The 27891-nt window shown below is 33.8% G+C and overlaps 2 protein-coding genes across 13 annotated transcripts in view; one reads left to right on the top strand and one right to left on the bottom strand.

The window, feature by feature from the left end:
* LOC109600071 (actin-binding LIM protein 3) overlaps positions 1-11483 on the bottom strand; it is a 28689-nt gene extending 17206 nt beyond the window's left edge. For 5 of the 11 annotated variants that reach the window (XM_049967245.1, XM_049967246.1, XM_049967242.1 and 2 more), the window contains exons 1-2: positions 3580-3735; positions 24-310 (exon numbers count right to left, since the gene is read on the bottom strand). In XM_049967245.1, the coding sequence (XP_049823202.1) occupies positions 24-162 (139 nt within the window). In that variant the 5' untranslated portion in view covers positions 163-310; positions 3580-3735. Of the gene's footprint in view, positions 1-23; positions 732-3579; positions 3737-11324 lie in introns of those variants that run through there. The other 6 variants (XR_007547988.1, XR_007547989.1, XM_049967251.1 and 3 more) reach the window with 4 other exon arrangements.
* Positions 11484-11917: 434 nt separating this feature from the next.
* Positions 11918-27849, top strand: LOC109601590 (intermembrane lipid transfer protein Vps13D). Of its 2 annotated transcripts, XM_049967189.1 has the most exons (42): positions 11918-12014; positions 12070-12260; positions 12315-12500; positions 13197-13445; positions 13496-13669; positions 13727-14068; positions 14124-14422; positions 14478-14777; positions 14828-15195; positions 15249-15523; positions 15581-16044; positions 16102-16373; positions 16436-16732; positions 16794-17003; positions 17056-17224; positions 17277-17489; positions 17540-17776; positions 17836-18314; positions 18370-18506; positions 18566-18958; positions 19014-20711; positions 20767-21070; positions 21121-21284; positions 21338-21558; positions 21612-22000; positions 22053-22759; positions 22872-23054; positions 23110-23325; positions 23376-23594; positions 23653-23831; positions 23888-24235; positions 24293-24541; positions 24628-24761; positions 24923-24952; positions 25132-25583; positions 25638-25778; positions 25832-26004; positions 26059-26278; positions 26336-26823; positions 26877-26996; positions 27054-27197; positions 27257-27849. In XM_049967189.1, exons 1-42 carry the CDS (start codon positions 11918-11920, stop codon positions 27498-27500), a joined length of 12375 nt encoding a protein of 4124 aa, XP_049823146.1. In that variant the 3' UTR covers positions 27501-27849. The 2 variants fall into 2 exon arrangements, with proteins under 2 accessions (XP_049823146.1, XP_049823147.1); XM_049967190.1 differs by lacking the exon at positions 24923-24952.
* The last annotated feature ends 42 nt before the right edge of the window (positions 27850-27891 follow it).

Below are 27891 nucleotides of genomic sequence, written 5' to 3'. Positions count from 1 at the left end.
TTCCCGCTACGGCCCCACCTCACCTTTTTTCAAAGCCTTCAGCCGCTCCTTCTCCAGCTTTTCCAGCTTCTTCTTGTCGATCGGCTTCTCAGCCTTGCTCTGCTCCGACACGATTAGCTGCTGCGTGTTCAGCTTCGCGTCCAGCTTGTTCTTGTTCTTCATCTGGCACCGGTGTCGCACACACTAAACACAAACGCACTGCCGTTCTGGAAACACAACAGCTTATTTTTATGCCGGTTCGTTCGTTTCGGTTTCAATTTTATTCGTCGATCGGTCGTTCAGGTTTTGTCTCGTTGACGGCTGGAAAAGTCTGCGAGTGCGGGGTGCGTCGATAATTAATGCGCATACGCCTTAATCAGTTAAGTCACCGTTTTTATCGGCGATAAGATAGGGAAAAGTCGTTATTGTTTATCTGTGAAATTTATTTATAAACCGATTTTGTGCGGTCACATTGCCAAGTCGACGCACGATTCATTCTCGTTCGAAGATAAACCGTGAAATTCTTCTTGGCAAAACTCTCGAAATAAACGCACGGTGTGATAGAGAACATTCCGGGGATCGACACGTTTTTTGTTTGATTTAGATTGAGTCGGGTTGTTAAATTGAATTTTGCAGTGGGAAAGGCAACAGGTGACGTACTAGAGTTATTATTATTTCGGGCGCAAACGAGATGAGTTAATAAAAATTGCGGTGATGTCAGTGCATGATTAAAACTGGTTTATGCGTTACATGTTTATTTTGTAACGCGATGTCGGTTTCCATTCATGAGTGTGTTGTGTAGAAAAATGCTTTTGGAACGAAAACTATTTCAAATTCAAACAATTTAATTTTAAATATTTTTATAAATTAAATCTTGGGAAATTATTTTGAATGTTCTAAACTTAATATTTCAAATTTTATATAAATTTTTTAAATTCTATATTCTTTTTTTGAGTTTATTTTTTTAATCAAGTAGTTTGTCGAATATCTGTCAAAAATAGCACAAATTATCTTATTTTTCAAGAATATTGGAATAGTATAGTATTAAAACTATAGTTTAACAGTATTAGTATAATAGAGTAAAATTACTATAATATTCCAATATTTTTGAAAAATAATTTGTACTATTTTTGACAGTTTATTCGACATATTACTTGATTATAAAAATAAATTCATAAAAAGATTTTTATTAATTCCACAGAGTTATGAATATGCATATTTTTTATGAAATTTGGTATATATTCATTTCAGCAGATGTTTATCCAGTGGTGTAGTATTTTAATAAAAAATTTGCTAACTAATATTTATACCTTAAAAAACATATTTTCATGCTTTACAATTGAAATGTTTATTGAAATGAACCACACTTTTTAAAGTATTCTTGAAATTAAATTAAATATTTATTTATTTATTTTTTACTTCAAATTGACATGTTTAATATTTTATGTTTCATATTTCAAATATTGTAAATATAAATTAAAAATTTTATTTTTAAATTATTTTATTTTTTTAAAAATTTCATATATAAATATTTTAGTATTTTCTTTTAATAAATTGATATTTTTAATTTTTTAAGTTTAATATGTCAAATATTAATATATAAGTTTAATATTAAGAAAATAATAAAAAAAAATAAAATATTTGATTTATTCTTAATATTTCAAAAATAAAAAGTATTTTGTCGAATAAACTGTCAAAAATAGCACAAATTATATTTTTCAAGAATATTGGAATACTATAGTTTTAAAACTATAGTTTAACAGTATAAGTATAGTATTAGTATAATAAAATAAAAATACTATAATATTTATTTTTGACAGTTTATTCGACAGATTACTTGATTATAAAAATAAATTCATAAAAAGATTTTTAATTTTTTTACAGGATTATGAATATGCATATTTTTTATGAAACTTGGTATATATCTATTTCAGCAAGTGCTTAATCCAGTGGTGTAGTATTTTCAATAAAAAATTTGTTAGTATGATTTCTTTAAAATTTATACCAGAAAACATATTTTCATGCTTTACAATTGAAAAAAGTTTGTTGAAATGGGCTACACTGTTTAAATTAAGTATTTTAATATTTTAAAATTGAAATTTATATTTTTAATTTTTTAATCTTTTTAAATATTATAAGTTTATATTAAGTAATTTAATTCTTGAAATTAAATTAAATATTATTTATTTATTTTTTAATTCAAATTGATATTTTTAATATTTTATGCTTGATATTTCAAATATTACAACTTTAAATTAAATATTTAAATTTTTTAATCTAAATTGCTCATTTTAATATATATTTTTTTAATTTTTTAAGATTAATATTTCCAATATTACAAATTTATATTAAATATTTTAATATTTAAAAATGGAAATTGTTATTTATAATTTTTAAGCTTAATATTTTAAATATAAATTTATATTAAATATTTTATATATTTTTATTAAATTGCTTATTTTTAATTTTTTAGTTAGTGAATATTACTCAATTACAAACCTTATGTATAAATTAAAAAATTTAGAATTTCAGCAAGATATTTCAACAAACTTTTAATAATCATTGGTATCAAATAAATATTAGTATACACAGTGTGGATTATTTAAAATAGAAATAGCTCTTTAACATTTTTTCAAAAAGTGGACAAAAAATAAAAAAAACTAAAAAGCAATAAAATAATAAAAAAATACTTTGCAATTTCTATAAAATTAAAAATCTTAATAGTTTTTTATATTGAGTCCATATTGTTGAGACATTCACAAAAAGGTTTATATAAATTTAATTGAATTTGGTCTGTAAAAACTACATTTCCGATGGAAATTTGCTCTGATAATAAATTGTAGAGGAATGTTTTACCTTATTTTTTTAAATTCTAAGAAATTTTTGCTATAGAAAAGTCAATATACACTACATAAGTATTTTTCGCATAAACAATAAAAAGTTATATTTATAAAAATCAAAATACATGTTAGTCAGTACAAAATGTATTTTTGAACTTTTTACTTCATAATTATGTTAGTTTGATGTCTATGAGTAATTGTGTCTAAACTAATTTTTTCAAACTTTCAAGTATTAAGAAACATACAAATGTATCAAACAAATACTTTCTTTTGAATTTTTGTAAACATTTTGGATCCACAAACAAGATTCTAACAGCAAGTCTAAGATAGATACAGTTGTATTATTTCCATTTTCCTTATTTTTCAGAATTCTAAAAAATTTTGTTATAAAAAATTTAATTTTCTACTGAAATGCTTTTCGTATAAATTATTGTAAATTGTTAATTTTTCTGAAACAATAATTAAGTTTACGAATAAAATGTTGCGAAGCCCATTACCATTTACATCATTTTACTTTGTACTGAGTCTTTTATTCAAGTTTGTTCAATAAAATTCTTATTGGGAACCTGCATATTTTCAAATTCTTTGATTTAAGGAATTTATTTTGATTCCAATTAGATTAATCTTATACGAAACCGCCACACTTTCCAAACCACAACACCACCAATTCACCACCAACTCTAGAACAACCACCACAACGATTCCCCCGCACTTTCAGACTTTTCCATCGCATCTACGGCGTCTAAAAACTCAAACGTACATCCTGCTGCTGATGAACTTCTAAAACCGGAATCGGTCTCGCGTTCGCTCCTTCACTTTTCACCAGTCACAATGGGACTGAAAGCAAAACTACGAGAGAAGCGAAAGCCGCTGGATGACTAAACGCCGGCTCCGTATCACTTCCACCGCGCCGCAACACCGTTTCAGTTACAGAGATCGTTGAAAATAAACCGCGTCTATTTTCGATTAAAGACTGGACGCGAAAAACGGCGCAATTAAATCGAAATTATCCGTCGTTGCGGGCCCCACGTTTCATGCACTTTCGGTTTTTGTTGTACACACGCACTCACACACGAAGCGGACAGGAGGATGCGGCCAGTTATAAAAATCACTTTCTAGCCGCTTCGATTTCCTGGTTGAAAGAACCGGCACGGTGTTTTGTACGCCTAACGAATGGAAAACGGATTTTATTATTAGAACAATGGCTTAATGTCAGGGCGGGACCCGAAAATATAAAAATGCACCTTTCGACTCTTTGTTTGTTGGTGAAAAATTGTGGACACGAGAAAATGTGTAAGGGGATAATTATTGACTTTTAGAATGGAGGCGTTTTCTTATTTCTGGTTTGGTTCATTTTAATTTGTAATTTATTTTTATTATGTTTATTATTTTATATTGAAATTTAAAACAAATGTAAATTTCTAATTCTGAATTAATTTAATTTTGTAATTAAAATTTTCAAATGTAATTTCAAATGATTTAAAAAAAAATATTTTTAAATTTTATGTTTATTTTTTATTATTAAAGTTAATTTTGATGCTTAATTTTCATTTTACTTTAGAACTAGAATGTATATTTTTAAGTATTTCATTTGTATTTATACAAATGTTTGTATATATTTTAACTTTTTTATTAATTTTTTAATTTCTAATTACATATTCTAATTTTAAATTTTGATATATATATTTTTTTAATATCCAAATTTAAACTTTAATTTAATTTATCCTTTTGAATTTCTATTTTTTTGTGTTAAACTTTATATTATAATTTTTAGTTTAAAAATGTAGCTTCACGAATTTTGATTTCTAATTTATAGTATTTATAATTTTAAATACATTATAATTAATAATTTTCAAATGTAATTTAAATTATAAATTTTTTAGTATTGATGTCTAATTCTGATTTTTATTTCCAGTTTGAATTCCTATTTTTAAGTTTAATTTATAGAACAAATTTTAATTTTAATTCACAATTAAAATATCTTTTTTTGGATTTTATAATTTTAAATTTGAATAATTATAATAAATAATTTTTAAAATTAAAAAATAAAATAATTAATAATTTTTAATATTTTAATTTCTAAATACAAATTATTATTAATTTCTGAAAAATAGATTTCATTTTACATTAATATTATCTTTAATTTCCAATATTAATTTTAATAATTATCTTATTTTATATTTTACTAAAATTTAACATTTTTCATATACAATGTAAAAATTAACAAAAGTAAATTTCTTTTAATTTTAATATTAATAATTTAATTCTTTTTCAAATTTAAATTTTCAAATGTAATTTCAAAAACATTTTTAAATTTTATGTTTATATTTAATTATTAAATTTAATTTTGAATTTTATTTGTATTTATAATTCTTAATTAGATTTCTAATTTTAACTTTTATGTTTAATTTTTATTTTAACTTTTAACATTAGACATTGATGTTTTGAAATTTTAATTTTTATGTTTAACATCGAATTTAGATTTTAATTTATAAATTTTAGTTTTCTTTGAAATTTTAATATTAATTTGTAAGTCTAACTTTTGATTATAATTTAAAAGTCTTGTTTTAAATTATAATTGCTGTATAATTTAATTTGTAATTTTTAGTATTAGTTTTTGGTACTAATGTTGGCTTTAATATATTTATAGTTTTATTTTGTAATTAATTATTATTATTTGTATGTCTAATTTCCAATATCAATTTTAGATAGAATAAAATTATCATTATTATATTTTTAATTTTTAGATTTACATATTTTAATTATCATTTATAATTTTAATAATAATTTACATATATATTTATATATCTAATTTTAATTTTCAATGTCAATTTGTATTTTTGATTGAATCCTTACTATTATTTTTTTAATCTCTAGATTTACATATTTTAATTGTCATTTATAATTTTAATAATAATTTACATATTTATTTATATTTCTAATTTAATTTTCTGTCAATTTTTATTTTTGATATAATTGTTATTATTTTTTTTAATTTCTAGATTTACATATTTTAATTGTCATTTATAATTTTAATAATAATTTACATATTTATTTACATTTCTAATTTTAATTTTCTATGTCAATTTTTATTTTTGATAGAATTATTATTATTATTATTATTATTTTAATTTCTAAATTTACATATTTTAATCGTAATTTATAATTTTAAAAACAATTTATTATTTGAAATTCTAATTTTTGTCTAATTTTTTAAAATTTTCGATTTAAAAATCTTGATTTAAATTATAATTCCTATGTATAATTTTAATTTTATAATTTTTATTATAACAATTTTAATTTGTAATTTTGATTTTCAGTTATTTTTTTTTTTTAATTTTCAAATGTAATATAATAATAATAACTAGTAATATCTATTATAACAAAATTTTAATTTGTAATTTTTATTGTATATCTTTTTGCACTAAAATAATCTTTAATGTGTAACTTTGGTTTGACTTTCCAATTAGAATATCTATATTTAAGGTTTTAAATTGTAATTTATAATTTCTAAATTTAATTTATGTCAATGTTTATTGAGGTGTTAACTTTTACGTTTAACATCTTATTTAGATTTTAGTTTGTAATTCTATTATTATTTTTAGTGGTAAAGTCATGTACTTAGTTAATTTTCACATTTAATTTAAACCCTAATTATAATATATAATACAAATTTTAAATTGTAATTTTTATTTTTTGTTTCAAATTTAACTTTTAATTTTAATTATATTTTGGTAACTGATGTTATGTAGTTTATAATTTTTTTATAGAGATTTCTAAATTTAATTTTCATTTTAATTTTCAATGTAAATATTCAACTTCTAATTTAGATTATAATTTTTATTATTTTTTAATTTCTAATTACACATTTTAATTTTTAATTTTGATTTTTTTTATTAATTTTTCGTTTGAAATTCTATTTTTTATTTTTGGGTTAAACTTAATTTTATAATTTTTAGTTTAAAAATGTAGCTTCACGAATTTTGATTTCTAATCTATAGTATTAATTTATAATTTTCAAATGTAATTTACATTATGAATTTTAATATTGATGACTAATTCTGATTTTCATTTCCACTTTGAATTCCTATTTTTAAGAGTTTAATTTATAGAACCAATTTAAATTTTAATTCACAATTAAATTATCTATTTTTTGGATTTTATAATTTAATATTTTAATATCTAAACACAAATTATTATTAATTTCTGAAAAATAAATTTTACAATTTCTAAATACAAATTATTAGATTTCATTTTACATTAATATTATCTTTAATTTCCAATATTAATTTTAATAATTATCTTATTTTATATTTTACTAAAATGTAACATTTTTCATGTACAATCTAAAAATTAACAAAAATGCAATTTATGCAATATACATTTAATATTAATACATAAATTTACTACACAAACGAGTAAATTATGAATTATTTAAACGACGACTTTCATTTTCATTCTGAACTTGACTTCTACGTTTTCTGAAACAAGCCAGAAGTGCAAAATGATAACGTCGTTCATCTAGATAGTTTTTCAAAGGCAGGAACTGGATTTATTGTCATTCCGGCGTTAGGACGTCGGTCGTCGTCGAGTGCGTGCAATGAACGGTCAAACATTTGACAATTTAAATCGTTCCGTGCACCCGTTTCCCCACGGCCTGCGGTACCGTTCGACGAGCCTCCGGCCGTCACTCCATTCCACACGTCGACACCACTCGCAATTTTACAACTCCATTGCCTTCGGCCCAGTTCAATGCAAAATTAATTTAAAACGTTTCGTTTGTTTTGTAATTGAATTTCCTTGTTTTAACAGGCGTTGAAACCTGGGGCACGACGGCCCAATTAAATCGTTCCAACATAATCAAAAACTGCACTTAACGGTGACAGTGTTGCGGTCGAAAAATTGCAAAACTAAACGCCGTTTTCGCTGTGCAGATTCGCGATGAATCATCGCACCTTACTAGATGGTAACGTGAGATTCATAATAGGCGCGTTTCATTACACACACTCAATTATATAATTTCCAGTTCATTGACACACTTAACACTTTTATAAAAGAGTGCGCTCAAGTTTTTAACGATCCGACGCTCATTAAGCCGCTCGTTCCAGATACAACAGCATTCCTACATTACTGATTAAATACCATAAATATGCGCTACATTGAACGGGGGTGTTATTCGTCGTGCTATTTTAAGTGCCCTCCACCCCGATCCACCACCACCAGAATCCACGTGCGTCCGCCACGTGTGCCACAGACACGGATTTTTTGGTTGTAAAATTTTGAAATTGCCGTTCACCTATATAAGTGGATATGTGTACGGTTTAAAAATAGCAATGACTGCGGCGATTACGTCATAAATTGTAAACATAAACGCGGCGGTAAATAAGTTCAGGGTCTGCATGTGTGTGTGTGTATGAACCAAAGAGTCGGATTTTGGTCTGTACACAGACACTGAAATGTATTTTCGTTTGGATTAATTGCTTCCTCGCGTCCAGACGGCATAAAAAATATGTACGCAACTAAATTCTGTCTCACATTGAATTGATACTTGTATCAACAGTGGATAAATTAATCGTGGATGCACAATTTAAAAAACACCTGTGAACGTATATCGGTTTACCTCCAGTAAAATAATATTCATTGAGCTCAATCGGCTATTTAATATTTTAATTCGTTGCGGTGAACAACAAATTAACGTTAATTGGAAAAACCTTGGACTAAGGTAAAAAATGTACGATGCAAATATATTTATTTATTATACAAATACGTGGGTGCTAATTTATATGAAGGCGAATGAACATGAATATTTTTTGATGTTACAAGGTAAATTTGTTACTGGTTTAGGATATTCAATTAGTCATAAATGATGTTGTCATTATGATAACCAGACATAAAATTTGCCAATAAAATAAAATGGGCATATATTAAGTAGATAACTGAATTATTAGGTAAATTTATTATTGTATGTTTATGATGTTCATTTAAAGTCATAAATGGTTAATAAAATGTGATAGAATTAATAATTTTTAATAAAAAAATAAACACAATAAATAAAAAACTGATAAACTGGATCAAATTGATATTCTAACGAACTCTATATGTTAACTAAATAAAAATATTTTTATAAATTATAAGATATTTCAAGATGTAAAAACTTTCACATCCCCTTTATTCTAAAACGAAATATTGATCAAAATTTAAATTCTTGAATTAAGAAATCCCCTATCTATTAAAATTTGTTCAAAAAAATTAAATTATATTGAAGTTAAAGAATAAAATCGAAAAAAGAATCTTAAATTTGATAACTATAAATTTTTGAATAAAGCAAATAGCCTATAAATTGTTAACAAATCTCAATTTTTACATTTGTTTAATTTTTAATAAAAAAATAAACGCAATAAATAGAAAACTGATAAAGTACATCAAATTGATATTCTAAAAAACTATATGTTAACTAAATAAAAACTATTTTTATAAATTATATGATATTTCAAGACGTTAAAAAATTTTAAAAACTGTCACACGAGGCATTCCTTTTATTCTAAATCAAATCTAGATCAAAATTTAACTTCTTGAAATAAGAAATCCTCTCTTATTAAAATTTGTTAAAAAAAATTAAATTATATTAAAGTTACCGAATAAATTCGAAAAAAGAAACTTAAATTTGATAACTATAAACTTTTTAATACAGCAAATAGCCCATAAATTGTTAACAGATCTCAATTTTTTTAATAAAATAATTTGGGAAAAAATTAAACACAAAACTGGTAAACTTCATTAAATGAGGCAATATACAAATATATATTTGTAGATAAATAAAATGGCAGAAATTATGAATTAATTTGAATCAAAAACATGTTTTAAGATTTTTTTAACATTCTTCAATTTAAAATAGTGAAGATCTAAAATACAATCTTAAATTATTTTTAAATAATATTTCGATTTCTTAGAACAAAAATTTGTCAATAAAACTATATATAGGAAACAAAATAAACACAAAACTGATACACTTGATTAGCTGAAGTGATATACAACTAAAGCAATATTTTCATTAATATAATTATTAAAATTAAATATGTATAATATATAATATGCAATAATATGTATTGACAGATTTCATTGATTGAGCCACAAATATATTTGTTGACAAATTAATAGAAAAGGGATAAATTATGACTTGAATTGAATTAAAAACATTTTAAAATTTTTTTGATCACTTTTTAATTTAAAATTAGTGAATATTTTTTTTACATAAAGATAAATTAATGTTTATGATTATTTATGAAATTTTGTCAATAAAATAAATTGGGAATAAAATTCTATACACAATCTTAAATTTGACCACTGGTATTATTTTTAAATAAGACAATTCATTAACTAAGAGACTCTTTTATATAAATTAAATTGAAACAAAAATATCACATTTTCATAGACAGATTGCTGTTTTATTTAAAATCATAAATGGTTAAAAATTTCAATTTCTTAGAACCAAAATATGTGAATAATAAATTAAGTTAGGAACAAAACAGATAAATTTGATTAATATATTATATAAACAATATATTTGTCGATAAATTAAAAAAAAAAATTAATTGAATTGAACCATAAATATTTTCTAATGAGTTCTCTTATCAACCTTCAATTTAAAATAAGTACTTTTTTAAATAATGGAAAATTAATGTTTATAATTTTTTAACTGTTATTTGCAAATTACAAAAGATAGTCATCAGTTTTTTTGACACAAATACCAATTGAAAATAATGTTTGACTAGTATGTTGCATAAATATTATCAAGTTAATAATACACCATTGACACAGTATAAATAAGTACTTACATTCTGCCATTGATAAAAATACAGTTGCCCAATCGTTATTTATTTTTTAACATTTTAACTTTAGCAATAATTTAAAAATAGCGTTTTATCAAACAAATAATGCACATAACAATGAGTGAAGCCCCAAAAATAGATAAAAAGTACAGTTTCTAAGCATTTTTAACTCTTTCCAATTGGAGTCAAATATTAGTTTTGGAATAGTCTCGTTCCACTCCGACAAAATTAAATTTGATGCCAGCATAAATTTAGGCAACGGGACAAATTTTGCATGCAGAATCAAAGGTTAACATCCATGTCAAGGTTGTCCAAGTCCAATAGAAGTGACGTAAGATCATCCCCCGAGACCCGGAGTCGTTAAACTCTTTATTATACCCACAAGTTTATATTAAATCGATTGGAACGGACGAATTAAAACTGGGAAATTTGGGACGCAAAATACAATCTGTCGCAATAGTAATTTGCATTCGTGATCGACAGAAATATGAATAAAAAATCGATAATTATTGCGGTCTGTAACACAAACTATTAATTAATTATAACGTTGAATTCAACTTCACACCCCCCAGTGTAGGTTACCAATGTATACAGCGTGCAAATCCACACAATTTATACTAGACTCCAAATAAAAACAGCGAAACAGCAGTGGACAAAATGCCGGTACGAAACTTACCCATGGCGGCGGTTTAGGTCACCAGAACAAGTTGAAATCACAAGTAGCGCCCGCACGGAACCGGTCGGCACGTAACCACATCAAGTTTTCACACAAAAATTAAACAATTTTCACACCAAACAACATAAATGACACCTTCACGTCAATGTTAGAATGGGCGAGCCCAAATTTAGCAAACAGACACCACGTACTGTGGCAGCACTGTTCGTCACATTCGTACGCAACCACCATTACACGATTTATATAACATGTTACACAATCAGGGTAATAGTAATTCTAGGGGTTGGTGACACTGTCGAACCAATCGTTCAAGGCTGTAATTGTCAAAAATTTCTATTTTGAAAACATGAGTTTTTAAAAAATCAATGGCGTTTGATTGATCGCGGAAATCAACCTAAGTTTATGCACTAACGGTAAATATGACATTAAATACAAATAGAAAACGACTGATTTCCTTATAAAATCTAGGTGTAGTGTTAATGTGGGAGTTCAATTTAGACCTTTTCACGTGAGTAACATTTATGACTTCATGTTTATTTACATGAGTGAGTACATGTTTTACACAAATTTCCACACTTTTAGATTGGTATGCCATGTTAACAGGACTTGTTGCTTGGGTCCTAAACAATTATTTAGGAAAATATGTGGATAGCTTAAACACTGACCAACTCAGCATTGCCCTTCTCTCAGGTAAACTTGACCCTTAAACCCTTCAATATCCACATCAAATACTATTATATTTCAGGCAAAGTTGAGTTGGAAAATCTACCACTACGAAAAGATGCCCTTTATAACTTAGGACTGCCCATTGAGATCAAAAATGGTTTCATTGGCAAAATCAAACTACAAATCCCTCTTAGGCAAATCAGATCTGCTCCATGGGTGATTGCAATAGAGAAACTGTACTTGGTGGCCAGTCCACTCTCAGTTAATGAAGTATGTGATTCAAGTTTATTATGAGATGGGAAGGTTAAATGTTTTGTGTTGCAGTGGGATGCTGAAAAGGAACAAAATGCTCTTCAGAAAATCAAATTAGCTGCATTGGATAATATAGAATCTAGATGGAGATTGGAAACTGAGTCTAAAGAGAGCAATACAACATACTATGCATCTAGTTATTCTTCTTGGTTGGGTGTTGTGACTGGGTTTATGACTGATATTGTTGAGAATTTGCAGGTAATTTGTTGAAAGTCACTTTTGTGTATAATGTGTGGGGCATTCCAGCCCAAGTCAGCTTGAACTTTTTATTTTTTGAACTAAAACTCTGACACTCTGTTGAGTTTAAAAGAATTTCACTATATATTCATTATTTATTTATACACAAATGTATCCTTCAAATTTTTAAACATTTGATGCAGTAGTTTTCTTTATGAAAATTCCCAAAAATCACCTTTTTTTAGGCAATCACATTATGTGCCCCTTAAATAATGGATGAAATTCAATTTGTATTTCTTGTTAACATTTCAGGAAAAAATATTGCATGTGAAGAAAAAAAAATTTAAAAATATATATCTGATAAAGTTTTTACAAAACTGTACAAGAATCTAAAAAAAAAAAGTGTCAAGTTTCTGAAAAATTACCTTTATGCTATTTTTTTTTAATATGGAAGGATTTCAAAAAAGTTCAGAATACTTTTAGTGGAATGCCCCATCTATATAAGACAAATTTTAATACAATGTTATCTGAGAGTATACATGTTTTATTTGAGTCATGATGTATCTTCATAAAAATTGTTATCATGATTTAATGATGCAATTTAAACAATAATAATGCGACTTAATTTATATACAAAACCTTCAAATTGTCAGCCATTTGTTATAATATTATTATAAATTTTTATGCAAGCAATTAACTTTCAATTTTGAAACGCAGCTACAAATAAAAGATGTACATATTCGCTATGAAGACTCGTACACCATACCGGACAAAACCTTTGCCTTCGGCTTCACGATCGAGTCTCTTACAGCGCAAAGCTGCGACTCGAATTGGTCGCCTACATTCTCCCACTGGACGAAAACGGGTGACTCTTTCAAGCTCGTAGAGTTACAAAACTTTGCCATTTACTGGGAAGATTTGAATAAAGAAGGCATGTTCTATGACAACAACAGAGAAGATCTAGAGGTGCGTATGGCGAAATAATTAAAGACGTGATTAATAAACGTTGTTTTCAGAATGACATGTCCCAGAATCACACCTCCAAAACAGTCAAGAATTATCTGATTCCCCCGGTTAGTGCGCAGGCGCACATGAAACGAAATCGTAGTGAAAAACCTCTTAGATCTCAGGACACACCTCGAATCGTCTGCGATCTAATACTCAAAGAAGTGCCGATCATCCTACTCGAGGTGAGTTCAGATTTTTAAACCTATCATTTGGTCTCTCCAACTAACTTTTTTATTCAGTGGCAATACAATCAAATAGTGGGGTGCTTCCGCGGCCTGGACGTGGTGTCGCGTCTGCGCAGCTACAGAAGATACAAACCTAGCACGTCCGTACGCGACGACCCGAGAGCCTGGTGGTTCTACGCCGTCAGTGTTTTCTATCCGGGCGGCCAGCCCGAGATATGCAGGCCGAAGCCCACGTGGGACACGGCCCAACGAATGGCCAGAGAAAACGTGCAATACGTCCAAATCTATAAGAAAACCCTAATCGCTCCAAATCTCGCACTCAGCACAGAGGAGAAAAACCTCAAGGACGCCGTCGAATGGGACCGGGAACTAGATCAACTTAAAGTTTTAAGACAAGTTAGTATTTCAATTATATTTTATTTCTGAGTGTAATTTCATGTTTAAAATACAGATCGCGATGAAAGCTGTTCAGTTGCCGGATCGTAACGGAAACACCAGCAAAAGTACCGGCAGGAGCATGTTAGAGAGTTGGTTTCCGCAGTGGATGGGGTGGTACTCGAATACCTCGGCCGAAGCTCAAGATGTTGCGCAGACTGAAAACGCGATAGAAGAAGAACTGTTTCAAGCACTTTCCGACTCTGCAGAAAATAACACTATACTTAAACGGGACTCCGTCTTTGGCAAATTTAACTTTTCTCTCACTAAAGGTTGTTTAGTTTTGTGTTCTTTCATTGAAGAAACCAAAGAAAGGTAATGTATAATTAAATTTAATAACAACTTTGGTAACTATTTTTAATTTGTTTAGTGTATCAATGTTGGAGTTGGAGTTTAAGAATTTGTCGCTGACGATTTTGAGTAAACCAAGAAGTCAGTCGCATTTGGTTGAATTGTCTTTGGGTACCTTGAATCTCAAGGATAAAACTACGCCCAACTCTTTGTTCCCCATTTTGGTCGGCCCACCAGGTTTTGAACGATCCCATGGGGCAAGACCACGAGGTTTACAAAGTCCCAGGGTCAATCTAAGCGAAAGCAGACTGGAAGATAACACCGACTTGTTTTTCTTGTCTTACGAAAAGCGTGCTTTAAGCACAGGAAGCGACTACAAGTACGTAGCTATAACCACCGCAATCTGCGTCTCAAGAGGGTAGTTTTCAGGTTGTGCATAAAGTCAAAAAGTTTGGACGTGGTGTACCAACCGAACGCGGTTCGATGGCTGACTGAATTCATATGTGCGCCACATCAGCGGGATCTTGCCCAATCGAGGATCGAAGCGATGAAAACCAGGACCAAGAAGGAACTGTTCAAAAACTGGGAACACATGCTGGACGGCAGGGACGCGGCACGTACATCCTGGGACTTGGAGTTCGACATATCCGCTCCCCAAATAATTTTCGTCGAACAATTTAGCAATGAGAACTCGTCGATGGCTGTGATTGACTTTGGACGGCTTCAGTTGCGCAATAATCCGCAGAGTTTGGACCAAAAAGCTCAAGCTGCAATTTCTAAGGACAGCGAAGAAGATGGTTAGTAGTTATAGTTTAAATCTTGTTTGAGTTTCATTGAGTTATATTCGTAGAAACATTTTTGACTCCATGTTCGACGCCGCCTCAAAGCGAAGCAAGTGAATCCGACGATATTCCGGTTAATTTTAACCCACCGTTCGACGATAATCCAGACCTAAATGAGGCTAATTTACATAAAAAATTGTATGACAGTTATTATCTGGATCTCACAGATCTTCAAATTCTTATTGGGAAAGTAAAAGACAATTGGAGATATGCTCACAACAAAGGCACATCCAAACTGCATATTTTGGATAGGTTCAATATTTCTTTACAAATCGAGAGAAGGGTATGCACAATAACCTTTTCATGTAACAAGTAGTTTACTGTGTTTTTTATTTTACAGGTAGTTCATACATCAGATCCTCAGTATCCGAGTCTAACACTCAACGCTAATCTGCCAAAACTTGTGGCTCACATCAACGAGAACAAGATCAACTCAGCTAGGATGCTGTGGCAGATAATTTCGGTTACAGGTTTGCCATCTCCATTTAAAACACCACCGTCCGTTGCGGAACCGATCAGCGAGTCCGACCACGACGAAGAGGACTCAGTTAGCATGGACACGACAAGTTTGGAGATGTCAAGACTCTTGATGGTGCAATTCACCGTTGATCATTTGTCGTTAGAGGTACAGAGTCGGGAGAGAAGTGTGGCCGAACTTCAAGTAGCCGGAGTTAAAATTGCCTTCACCAAGAGAATGATTGATGTGAACGTCACACTCACAGTGCACAGCTTGTTACTGGTTGATGCACTTCAGACATTTGGTCAAGATTTCGAATTATTGGTGGCTAGTCACAAACACGTCGGGTAAATTCCTTACTGGTTTAATTAGGCATTAATTAAATTTATTCTTATTTATTGTAGAATGGATTCAATGTCGGGCAGTTTGCGGGACAGTGAACCAACTTCACCAACATCACCGGCCAGTCCAGATCCGAACGTGCAACGTTCTTCTACATCACCGGTAGCTTTAAAACAAGCGTTAAGCTCGTTGGCTACGACACCGCCTCAAAGATGGGCCATGCGAGTTCCCGCCTTAGATGCTGAGGCACTCATCACAATTGATGTTGTATTGGTTACTGGACAGGAGCCAATGCAAATCGCCAACGTGCAATTTAACAATCTGGATATAATTGGTCAGCATACTGATCTATAAAAATAACCACCAATAATATTAATTTAATATTTTTTAATACAGCAAATCAAGAAACAATAGTTGAATTGGTAGGATTCATTAGAAGGGTGTTTCCAAACTCACCAAGGACGTCTGGCATAAATCTGTCATCTGTGGTACCCTCCAGCGTAAACGACTCCAGAGAAACACTTTCAGAGGACGATTCAATTAAGTCTTCTAAATGGGGTTGCACTAAACTCACCTTTGATTTTCATCGTCTCAATGTCTTGCTTTTAAGAGGTATTTTCAAAGACGGGCAGTTGTTTGGGAAGAAAATCTGTACGGCCACTATGAGCGAAGCCAAAATTCAAGCAAATGTCGGTGAGTATTTAATAATTATTATTTCTGTATTACAAATATTATTTAACTTCTATCTTTTCAGCCAACAATCTGGAAATTGAGGGTAGTTTGGGTGGTCTTCAAGTGGTGGACTTGACACCTGAAGGCCACATGCACCAACGCATCGTGAGCGTTGGTAGAGATCCTCTACTGGAAACGCCACATCCAATATACTTCATTTCACAACCACAAGATGAAAGAACTGCTTTTAGTTTTAAAGTAGTTAGAAGTCTCGAACGACTGGATGACAAAGGTAATTTATATACTACTCATTAGGATATAACTATTCTTTTTTTGCGTTGTAGACACTGCTGACATCACAATTAGAATGGCATCACTTTGGTACACACATTCACCGCAATTTGTGGTGGAATTACAATCTTGCGCCACGGAATTTAAACAATATCTTTCCAATTTGGCTCGTTCTATTAAAACTGCTGCTACCGACATGGCTTTGGGTCTGGTTAATGCGAGGTAGCACTGCTTCAAAAATTCTTGAGACAAACATATAACTAATTATTTTTAGAGCTGAGGCTTTGTTGTCGCAGTCGTTGTATATGAACGCGAAGTTATCGTCATCGATGTACAGTAGTGCATTATCTTTTTACGACGCTCCTTCTCCAAGACGACGGCGCAGAAGCAGTTCGATGGAAGCATCCGGATATTGTTCGGCCAGAGACACAGTGCCTCAAACTCCTTACAGTCCAGCAGATGACGATGATTTTGTCATAGACATCAAGTAAGATAATTTTTATCTGTATTATGATTTTATTGATGATTGTGTTTTAGTTTGGACGTTGTATTAGACAGTCCAGTATTAGTTCTCCCAAGGGCGTCGAAGAGTACTCAAGTATTTGTAGCACATTTGGGTAAAATTAGGATAAACAATAGGAATTTGACCGATAATCACAGCAACGGTTATCATTTGGATTATACGGTTTCAAGAACTGAACACTACGACATTGAAGTCAAAGACATGAACTTGTATTCCCTTGATACTGGACCCAGACGTGTGCCAGGACCAATGTAAGAAAATACAACTTAAAATCTTTAAGAAACTTAACAGCCGTTTAATATTCGTACAGGATTCCCAAACCAGAAATTTTATATAACTGCGAAACTCACGCAAAACCAATCCTACACGACACTATAATCCAATTAAACATTGAACGGGAAATCAGCAAGACAATGGATACGCGAAACAGCAGCGAGTCCAACTTACTCCTGGAGGAAGAGGAAAACATAATCAACGTCCAAAATAGCTCACAATCTGTGCAGGTCACAGGGACAATAGTTACTGCTCTGAAAGTGTCTCTCACGCGGTCACAGTACGAACAAGTTTTGGACACTGTTCAGTGGTTGACGTCTTCACCCGCTTTGACTGAAGCCCAGGGAATCAGCAGAGTTCATTCTAGACCTCCTCCAATTTTGACGGATATTAGCGAAGAAGATACAGGTGTTACAACTTTGAATATGGATCCGCATGTTAGGGCGAAAATGTTTCCAGGCGTTCAGATATTACCCAAAAACAAGCAGAGCTCACAGAGTTTTGTCGCCATTAAAGGTGTGAGAAACCGTACAAGTTTAACTAAGGCGACATTAAACGTATTTTGTTTCAGTTGGCTTTGAAGTTCCCATACTAACGATTGAATTAATCGGCGATTCGCCGACTGGAGAACAAGCTCTGGTTGATCTTTCGTTCAGAGAGTTCGTTTTTAACTATGAAAAGTCGCACAAATACGAAACTAATATGCAGGTATGAAAAATCCTCTTCTTATCTAACAAAACACGTTAAAATTTGTATATACCTTTAAGGTGTCTCTGCGGTCTATTTTTATGGAAGACCTCCTCCAACCTGAAACATCAAAACAACGCTCCATGGTTATCTCCTCCTCTGGGGAAGAACACCCATTCGGTGCTTCATGTGTGTCTCGTTCTTGTCCGGACGTAAGTTACCACCATCAAATGCCCAGTCCCATTCACGGTTCCCTACCGGACCATCTAGAGACCGCCAGAGTTTTCGGCGTCGATCCCATCCATTCCAACGTCCTGGGCCAGTGTATTAGCGGCACGACGAGCAAGTTTCCCTGTACTCCTCCACCGTCGCCACAAAGTCAAGCCCGGACTAGGCCGGAGAAGAATTTGGTGCTGATCAGCTCCTTGTTAGTCGATCCTTCAGCGCCGAATTTCAGCACGTATTACAATTCGGTAAGTTTTTCCTACTTATAAGTTGAAGTAAATTAATAAGGAATATAAAATTTAGATGCAGCGTTCTACGTACGTCGACTTTAATTGCCTGGATCTGATAATTAGCGTCGAATCTTGGGTGGTGGTGTTGGATTTCTTCAGCGCCTCCCCGTCGAGCAACACTTCGGTCTCCACTCACAATGTAAATGCCCAAATCGACGAAAGGAAAGGTTTATTTAAACAAAACACTGAAACTCACATTTCAGTCAGGTCTCTATCGTTGACTATCGTTAAACCTGAATATGACATCGCCAAAGCTAACATATCAAAGGTCGACTTCGCGATAAACACCAGTGGGTTAAAGAAAAAAGTGGAGGGTAAATTAGGGTCTTTGTCGTTGTTGGATCTAACTCTGCACGGACAATTATACAGAGAACGTTTCATGACGTCAGGCAAACACGCCGTTCAATTCCAATACGAAAGACACACGCCAACTGTTGAAAAAGATTACGACGCCAAAATAACCATCGATATGTCGTCAGTTATGTACGTTCATACTAAACGGTTTGTAGCAGAAATTCAAGCCTTCTTCAATCACTTCACGCAGCTCCAGTCAGTGATGAAAAGTATCAGGTTGGCCACCAGTGGACAACTGGTGAAGGATGAGCCTACAAAACTTCTGATTAACTTGCAGGCGCACTCACCGATTATTATGTTGCCGGAGAGCTCAAAGTCGACGAACATTCTCATTGTGGATTTGGGACAGCTATTGGTGAGGAACTCTTTCAAGCATTCCGGAGACGAAGGAACGATTAGTATGGATTCGAAAAAGTCGCAAAGAAAATGTCTTTTGGAAGTTATGACCATAGAACTTGAAAATATGGATCTGTATACCGGGGTCAAGAATACAGAATTGAATCCCACCAAACCTCCAAAAGGTGCGGAAACGTTTAAATTTGGTAGCAGTAGGATAACCAAAAAGGGAACGTCGCTGTTGACAAAGAAAATTCAGTTTAAGCTTCAAGTTGAAACCAACATGAACAACAATGTTTGTCACAATGTTCCAGATAAGAGTATTTATGGAGAACTATCCACCTTAGATGGTGTATTGGAGTTGTCTCAGTACAGGTTGATCCGCGGATTGCTGGCGTACAACCTAGGAGAGGAAAGAGTTCCGGAAACAATAACAGAACCGTCTATTGACGCAGAGATAAACATCACGGACGTGTGGACCACGTTTTCCTTAAAATTAGACCTACAAAACGTAACGTTGAGACTATTAAAAGACCACAACGTAGTTCCTATAACTTGCATTAACTTCATCAAGTCTCGCTTGTTGGTTGAAACCTTCAGCGATGGCGGTCGTGACGTCGACTTGGTGTCGCAGGAAATACTCATCAGGGACACACGTTTCCACGGTACTGAAGCCACATCACCCAACGTTTTCACTAACATTTTACAGCCAATAAAAAACTCCAAACAAAACGAGCTACAAGTGGAGATTCACAGTAGATCCCGCGGCCTTCGTACCAAATCAACCATTTTGCTCAACAACATGAGACTGATGGCCATCTTTGATTGGTGGGAGGCTGTGCGGGAATACATATTCCAAAACATCGATAACGTGCCAAACAGTCCTGAGCATCAGAAAGCCATTGCTACAGCCAGAAAAGCCGATCCGGATATTTACGAGGTTAAACTCAACATCACCGATTCTGAGATTGTCATCCTTGAGGACAATTCAAGGTGGGACTCCAACGCTGTTATTTTTAAGGTAACTTGTTATTCTTCTTGCTGTTTTGTTTTTATTTGTGACGATTTTCTTGTAGACAACTACGGTGTTAACGTACAAACCGGCTAACACGGAGAAGCCACTTTCATGTGCTTTGAACAACTGTGAAATGTTCTCATGTATCTTGGGGATGGAAGAAGAAACTGCCCTATCTATTATTGATCCAGTTACTTTAAGTATTGATATTATAAACCGAGAGAAGTTGGAAATTCAACTACCTTATTTAAAAGTACGATTGTCTTACCATGACATGTGCATGTTTCTGAGAATTTTAAAGTCATTACCTAATCAAATATTCGTATCTGAGAAGAAGGAGGTGGAAATATCCACTAGTTTAAGGGGTAGGTTTATACAAGAGTAAAGGTTCAATATAATCATTGTATAATTATAGGCCAAATTTCAACATTAACAGCCTTAGGCTTTAAGCCTGAAGACTGTATTGAAGCCCTCGAAAAGTGCGACAATAAAATAGACGACGCAGCTATTTGGCTAACTCACAACGCCTCTCCTACATTTGATATCAAAACTAAACCAACTGGAATCAGAGATGTCGAAGTAAATGATTTGATCTTTATAATTTTTTCTTATTTACAGTTGATTTGTTTCAGTTTCGATCTACGTGCGTTTCCATCTGTATCATCGACGATTGCGGTGATTCAGATGTTCCTCTACTCGAATTGAGCTTTTCAGACGTGGTTCTGACTCAGATTTTGCCATATTTGAATCTACCACACCCGATTTACCCTCAGGGATCTTTAAATTGCACTCTAGTCAGCGACTATTACAACAGAGTCTTGTCCGGTTGGGAACCTGTAATTGAACCATGGAAGTCAGTTTAATGAACCTACTTGTTAATATTTATAAAACTGTGTTATTTTATAGGTGTAGTGTGTCGTGGAAGAAAACTTTGTCCCTGGATTTGACTTACAACAGATTAAACGTATCAGTTGAGTCCAGCGAAACTGATATACTGGACATCAACATCACATCAACATTAATAGAGCTGTACAAACAAGTAAAAGAGAACTGGACTAAAGATTATTACAAAGTAAAGGATACAAAAACTGTACAAAAGCCCGACAATCCGCCAAATCCAGCCTATCGTTCTCGGTCACCGTTTATTCCTTACGCCTTGAAAAACGAAACTGGATCTTTATTAGGATTCACTACTATTATAACGGACATTAATCAAAGTGGATCGTATAAGCACAATGCAAATTGGATTTCTGTAGAACCAGGACAGACGGTGCCTTTCTCGTTCACCGGAAGAGGTAATTATTTATTCAGTAAATTGTTTCAGTTGGTGAAATTTTGCGCTTTCAGATAAAATACGTCACCAGGATTCACACAAGCTGAAAATGCACCAGCTAGGCGTAAAAGTGGACGGATGGCAGGCCGTCAATCCCGTAACAATCGACAAAGTCGGCACGTACTTCAGACAAGCCGAAGCCGAAATCAAATCCAGGACGCAACAGGAGTTGCCGCCGGCCCGAATAGTCTTCGACGTGGAACTGGAAGGATCGGCCCGCAAACTGGTGACTGTCAGGTCAGCGTTACAAATCGTAAACAGGCTGCAACAAGACGTCGAGGTCAAACTGGAGTCGCGCCTACCGCACGACACGTTGACTTTGTGGGCACCCAGTAAGACGTTTAAAATCGAGACTGAATCCACCCTGGCGGTGCCCATTGTACACGCTCACTCGGAGATAAGCATTAAACCGGTGGGCTTCCAGTACCAGTACATATATTGCTCGCCCACTTTGTCCTGGTTGGACATGCCATCCAGTAGCGATGTGTGGCACGAAGTCAGGACTTGTCACACCCACAAGGGGAAGAATTATAAGTTCTGTGCGAAGATGTGTCGAGTTAAATCGCTGTACGAGAGGTCTGGTGTGATTGAACAACCGGCGCATAGGATTTTTCTGTTGCCTATCGTTAAATTGATTAATCTGTTGCCTATTGACTTAAGCTATAGCTTGTCGGGGGATTCGGGGAGGATTCTGCCTGGCTCCAACGCTGGAATTACGAACGTAAGTTAGATATGTTTAACTAAAAATTTATTCTGATTAATTTTAAACCAAAATGTTCTTCTTATGTTAAATATATCCTGCAAGAAACACACTGAATATTAATTTTTAATAGGTAAACACAGATAGTGATATAAAACTGGAGATTTCCATCGAAAACTTCTCATCCAGTGGTACAATAATAGTGCCCTCCACAAATTTCGCTGAAGTCAACAGCCGGATTTGTCTCAAAGACGTACGTGGAAGAAAACTCTACCTTTCAGTACTAATCACTCCAAACAGAGAGGCAAAACTTAAGGTATAATCTATTAATTTTATACCCCGATTTTCATTTAATAACTCATTATATTTAGATTACAATTTCGGCATCGTATTGGATCATAAACAGAACCGGTTTGCCACTGGTCTTCCGACAATCCGGATCGTCCAGCGAAAGTGCGGGTCAATTCGAGGACCACGAAAGGGCCAGGATGGCCTCACCCCTCCTGTTCAGTTTCTCGGACAACGATGCCAGCCCTACTATTAACACTCGAGTGGGAAATCAAGTGATTCAATACGGGATACCTCAAGTAGGTGTTGGTGTATTAATCAGGGGAGAAATTACATTTTTATTTTTCAGTGGTGCACCAATTTCCACGTGCAAAAAGGTACGCAAGTGAAGAAGTTGCATGTTACAATGCAGGATGGACGACCGGATAAAGTTTTCGTTGTCGGTTTGGAAGTAAGACAGGGAAAGGGCAAGTACAGGTCAACTAACATCATAACAATCTCGCCCAGGTTCCAGTTGCACAATCGCAGTTCGTACGAATTGATTTTCGCCCAAAGTTGCGATGTCAAGGTTTGTTTTACAGTGCTTTCGTGTGTCTGAAGTGTTGAATTACAATTATTTTTTATAGTCGGATCCGAATGCAAGAAAATCGTCTCTGAAAGCGATGCCCAACTCTAACATGCCCTTCCATTGGCCGAGGCTGGAGAAGGAGCAGCTATTATGTGTTGCCATTCAGGACATTCCTGACAGCTGTTGGTCTGGTGGACTGAAAATCGACGACAACAAATCACTTCACGTAAACGTCAGGTGAGATCATTGTAACTCAGTTTGGAACCACCCAACACAGCATTTTGCCATGACAGGGACTCGAATGGACGCGTGTATTTCCTGCGTTTGGAAGTGGTGCTGCAACGTGCGACCTTTTTCATAATATTCAGTGACGCCGACACGATGCCACCCCCAATCCGCATCGACAACTTCTCAGAAGTATCAATACAATTTGGCCAAACATCCTGCAAGGATATTTTGAGCACGGCAAGGGCCCATTCCAGCGTTCCCTATGCCTGGGACCAACCCACGCAACCCCACTGCCTTACTTTAATCGCTCCTGGTGGTGTTTTACACACCTACGACATGAACAAACTGGGCGAACATCCCGGCTTAACTTACGAGAACTTCATCTACATTGCTTTCGTGGAAACGTTTAAAAAGTATGTAGTAGTTTCTTAATATTTCGTGTATCCTACTGAGTTACTTCTGCTGGATAGGTCTAAAGATTTGTTGGACCCGCCCGACGTTGAAAGTCACGAACTGGTACTGGATGTGGTGAAAAACAACCACGTGGTGCTGTCGCACAAGTACCATGGACAACGATCGCAGCTCTGGAAAATGACGCCAGAAGGTTATTTGGTACACGAGGGCAGCATTCCACCTTCGCATCCTCATCAACCCCGCTCTGACAATATCCTGGTATTAGACATTGAGAACACTGCACCACAACCAAATAATTATTCCAGGTAAATTTAGGATAGTTAGAGTTAAGTTAAATTAAAGATTAAATAAAGGTACAACGTAGAAAATCACATATTTTTTATGTCCTTAGACTAATGTTGAGGAGATTGGATCCGCGTAGAGAGTCCACCCAAACTTGGAGATTCACACCAGAGGGTCGATTGCAGTGCAAACACTACAACGTTTGCGTTCAGGCGCAGGACGGTTTCTTTGGATTGAGGGAAGGTAAGTGGATTACTCACACGTTGATTGCCAGAACTCACAAATTGAAAATAAACTACGCACATCTACCCTGTCACTTCACTTCTGACTTTCTAATTTCCGTTTTAACTGAAATAATTAAAATGTCCACTTACCTCTCTGTTAGTAAAATGATATTGTTTTAGGAAATAAAGGTCTCGGTCACTGGACCCAATGTACGTATTTTGAATTCTGTATTAAAAAAATCTAACATCTTATCATAGTATTTAACCCAATTTCACCCTATGCATCAAGTCGAAATCTTTGATTTGAGACTGTTCCCCCCGTATTTACATGTTCAGCGTTGTGTGTCCATGAATGTAATTTCTTTATTAATAATTTACGTTTTTTGTAGGGAGCTCGGCCGTTTTGGGTCTCCCGCAACCCATCTGCCACAAGATGACGGACAAGGGCATCCCCATAGAGCAGGCGATAGACAAACAATATCTGAGGCCTGGTTCAGGAGATCTGCAAGTCAAAATTGCCATGGACGGTCCAACTAGAGTATTGACCATCAAGGATCGAAAAGAAAAAGACAGTTACGCCGTCACGGACGAACGTGAGTGGGGAATAATCTCGCAAAAGCAACGTCCGAATTTATCGCTAGACGACGACGAGCAAAACAACAGTGGCGAGCTGCAGTTTATGATGAATCTACAGGGCGGATTAGGCATTAGTGTGGTGTGCAGAAGAGGCCCAGAAGAACTTCTCTACGCGTTGTTCTCAGGTATCGTCGGTGAGGCCACCCTCACTCCTTTAACCAGAAAGTTTTGTGTAACTGTTGGAGACATTAGAATTGACAACCAGGCAAGTTTTGAAAGAATTTTGGAAGGTGCATTAATAATCTTTGGTGTGCTTTAGATGCTGGAGTCTTCGACGCCTGTTGTCCTTTACGTGACGCCGCCAGGAAGAATTGTAGATGAGGCCACACAAATGTTGCCGGCTTTGTACTTTAGCTGCGAAATTGAGCAACAACAAAACAAAAACGCGACCATATTCAAGGTTAGTCATTCTTGTTTAAAATATGTTCACTGTTAATTTTTGGATGGTTGCAGCATTTAATATTGAAACTCAAGAAAATCTCGATCATCATAGAAGAAAGATTGTTGCTGAAGCTTTTCGCTTTTATCGGCATGCATTCACAAGAAGACGAACCGGTGAACAAAGTTGAAAACGATTATGAAATACAAAGATTAATTTCGGAAGTGTGTGCTACTCACGTCCAACGGTAAAATTACTAAAAAATAATTTAACTTGGCGTTCACACGTTATCCTTTTGTAGGTTTTACTTTGGTGTTATTATGTTGACACCTGATCAAATTAGACTGACCGTCAAAACGGCCACCAAACTTCCACAGCATTTGCAGCGGATAAAACGAAAACTGGGCTTGAGACTAATTAAATTCGAAGATGCAGCCATCGACCTCGAGGCCTTCGATAGAAAACATCCCTTTGAAACTAGTCAATTCTTAATTAAAACCATCATCAAACACTTTAAAGACGTAATTAGATCAACTTTGTTACGTTGTACCGTAATTCTAAATTGTTATTTTGTTTAGGAATTAATGTGGCAGGCCGGCGCAATTCTGGGATCCATTGATTTCATCGGCAATCCATTAGGATTGATGAACGACGTCTCTGAGGGCGTTTCCGGTTTAATTTTTGAAGGAAACGTCGGCGCACTCGTCAAGAACGTCACACACGGTCTCTCCAACTCTGCTGCGAAAGTGACTGAATCTTTATCGGACGGCCTAGGCAGCGTGGCTATGGACGACTCGCACGAAGAGATCCGACATAAAATCCGGCAGGTAGAGACTGGCAACAGCAAAGACCACATTTTAGCTGGCATCAAGGGATTGGGATTCGGAATATTGGGCGGAGCCACCGGTATATTCAAACAGGTTTACGAGGGCGCCTCCAACGATGGTTTGCCTGGAGTTTTCTCTGGGTTGGGTAAAGGTCTGGTTGGGGCTGTGACCAAGCCCGTTGTTGGTGTGTTAGACTTCGCTTCTGAAACGGCCAGAGCCGTCAGAGAAACCAGCAGAAGGTAAAATAAGCTAATAATTCTTGACACCTTTAATAATATTTTGTTTTTTGTAGTAAATCAATACCTGAGAGGTTTAGACTTCCAAGGTGTGTGCATGGACCTGGTGGATTACTCCCAAAGTACAGTGCTACTCAGAGCTTGGGTCAACAATATTTATACATGGTTAATGATAAGTAAGTTCAGTTAGTTCATCAATAAGGTCTGAAAATAATTTTGAAATGACTTTTTAGGAATTATGAAGAGCAATTGGTAGCTTATCAAATATTAGGCAGCGCTTCAGAGGATCTACAATGCATTGTGTCAAATAAGAACGTGAGAATTGTAGCAAACACTCAACCTTTAGATTTAACTTTGGTGATTGACTGCCATTTAAAGTAATATTTCATGCCCTTCATCCTCGACCATCACTAATCACTTTTCTTGTATTTTTCAGTGATTTAGAAGTGTGCAACGTAATAACTGAAACAGAGGGTGGTGAGACTCGTTATTACATAGAAATAGTGATGCATTTGATTGGAACGAACGCAGCTTTAGTCAATTTGGATCCGGTGAGGAAACCGCGGGTCAGATGCAGGAATTTGGAGTTGGCTCAATCGGTGGCGTCACAGATCAATTACGCCAAAAGATTATATGTGGATCATCAGTACACGCTGACCTATGACAATATGGAAGACTGAGATGTATGTGTTATTTGGTTAGTTTGTTTTTTATTATTTCAGCCGAACAAAATACGCAAAAGAAACTCAGGTCATACATATTTATTTATGTTTTGATTAGCGTCTATATTAATTGACAGTTGTTATTATTTGTTTATCTGATGAATTTAAGTGCCTTTGTACCTGCATTTGCTTGTTTCCTTTTTATTTGTGTAAATAATATAATGTAAATAATTGTAGTTAGCTCGTTTATGTAAATAAATAACGGGATGTTTTTTGTTGACGCGTATAATTGTTATTTTGTCATAATATATATAATTTTTTACCAAAGATGTATGTAATCGGAAAATAAAGGATATATAATATATAATTTGTATTATTTTCTACCTCAAAGATAAAATAACTAGTTAAA

Source organism: Aethina tumida, chromosome 5 (genome assembly GCF_024364675.1).
Source record: "Aethina tumida isolate Nest 87 chromosome 5, icAetTumi1.1, whole genome shotgun sequence".
NCBI classification, from domain to species: domain Eukaryota; kingdom Metazoa; phylum Arthropoda; class Insecta; order Coleoptera; family Nitidulidae; genus Aethina; species Aethina tumida.
The sequence above is the reverse complement of the archived record's forward strand: the minus strand, read 5'-3'. Positions and strand labels throughout refer to the sequence as shown.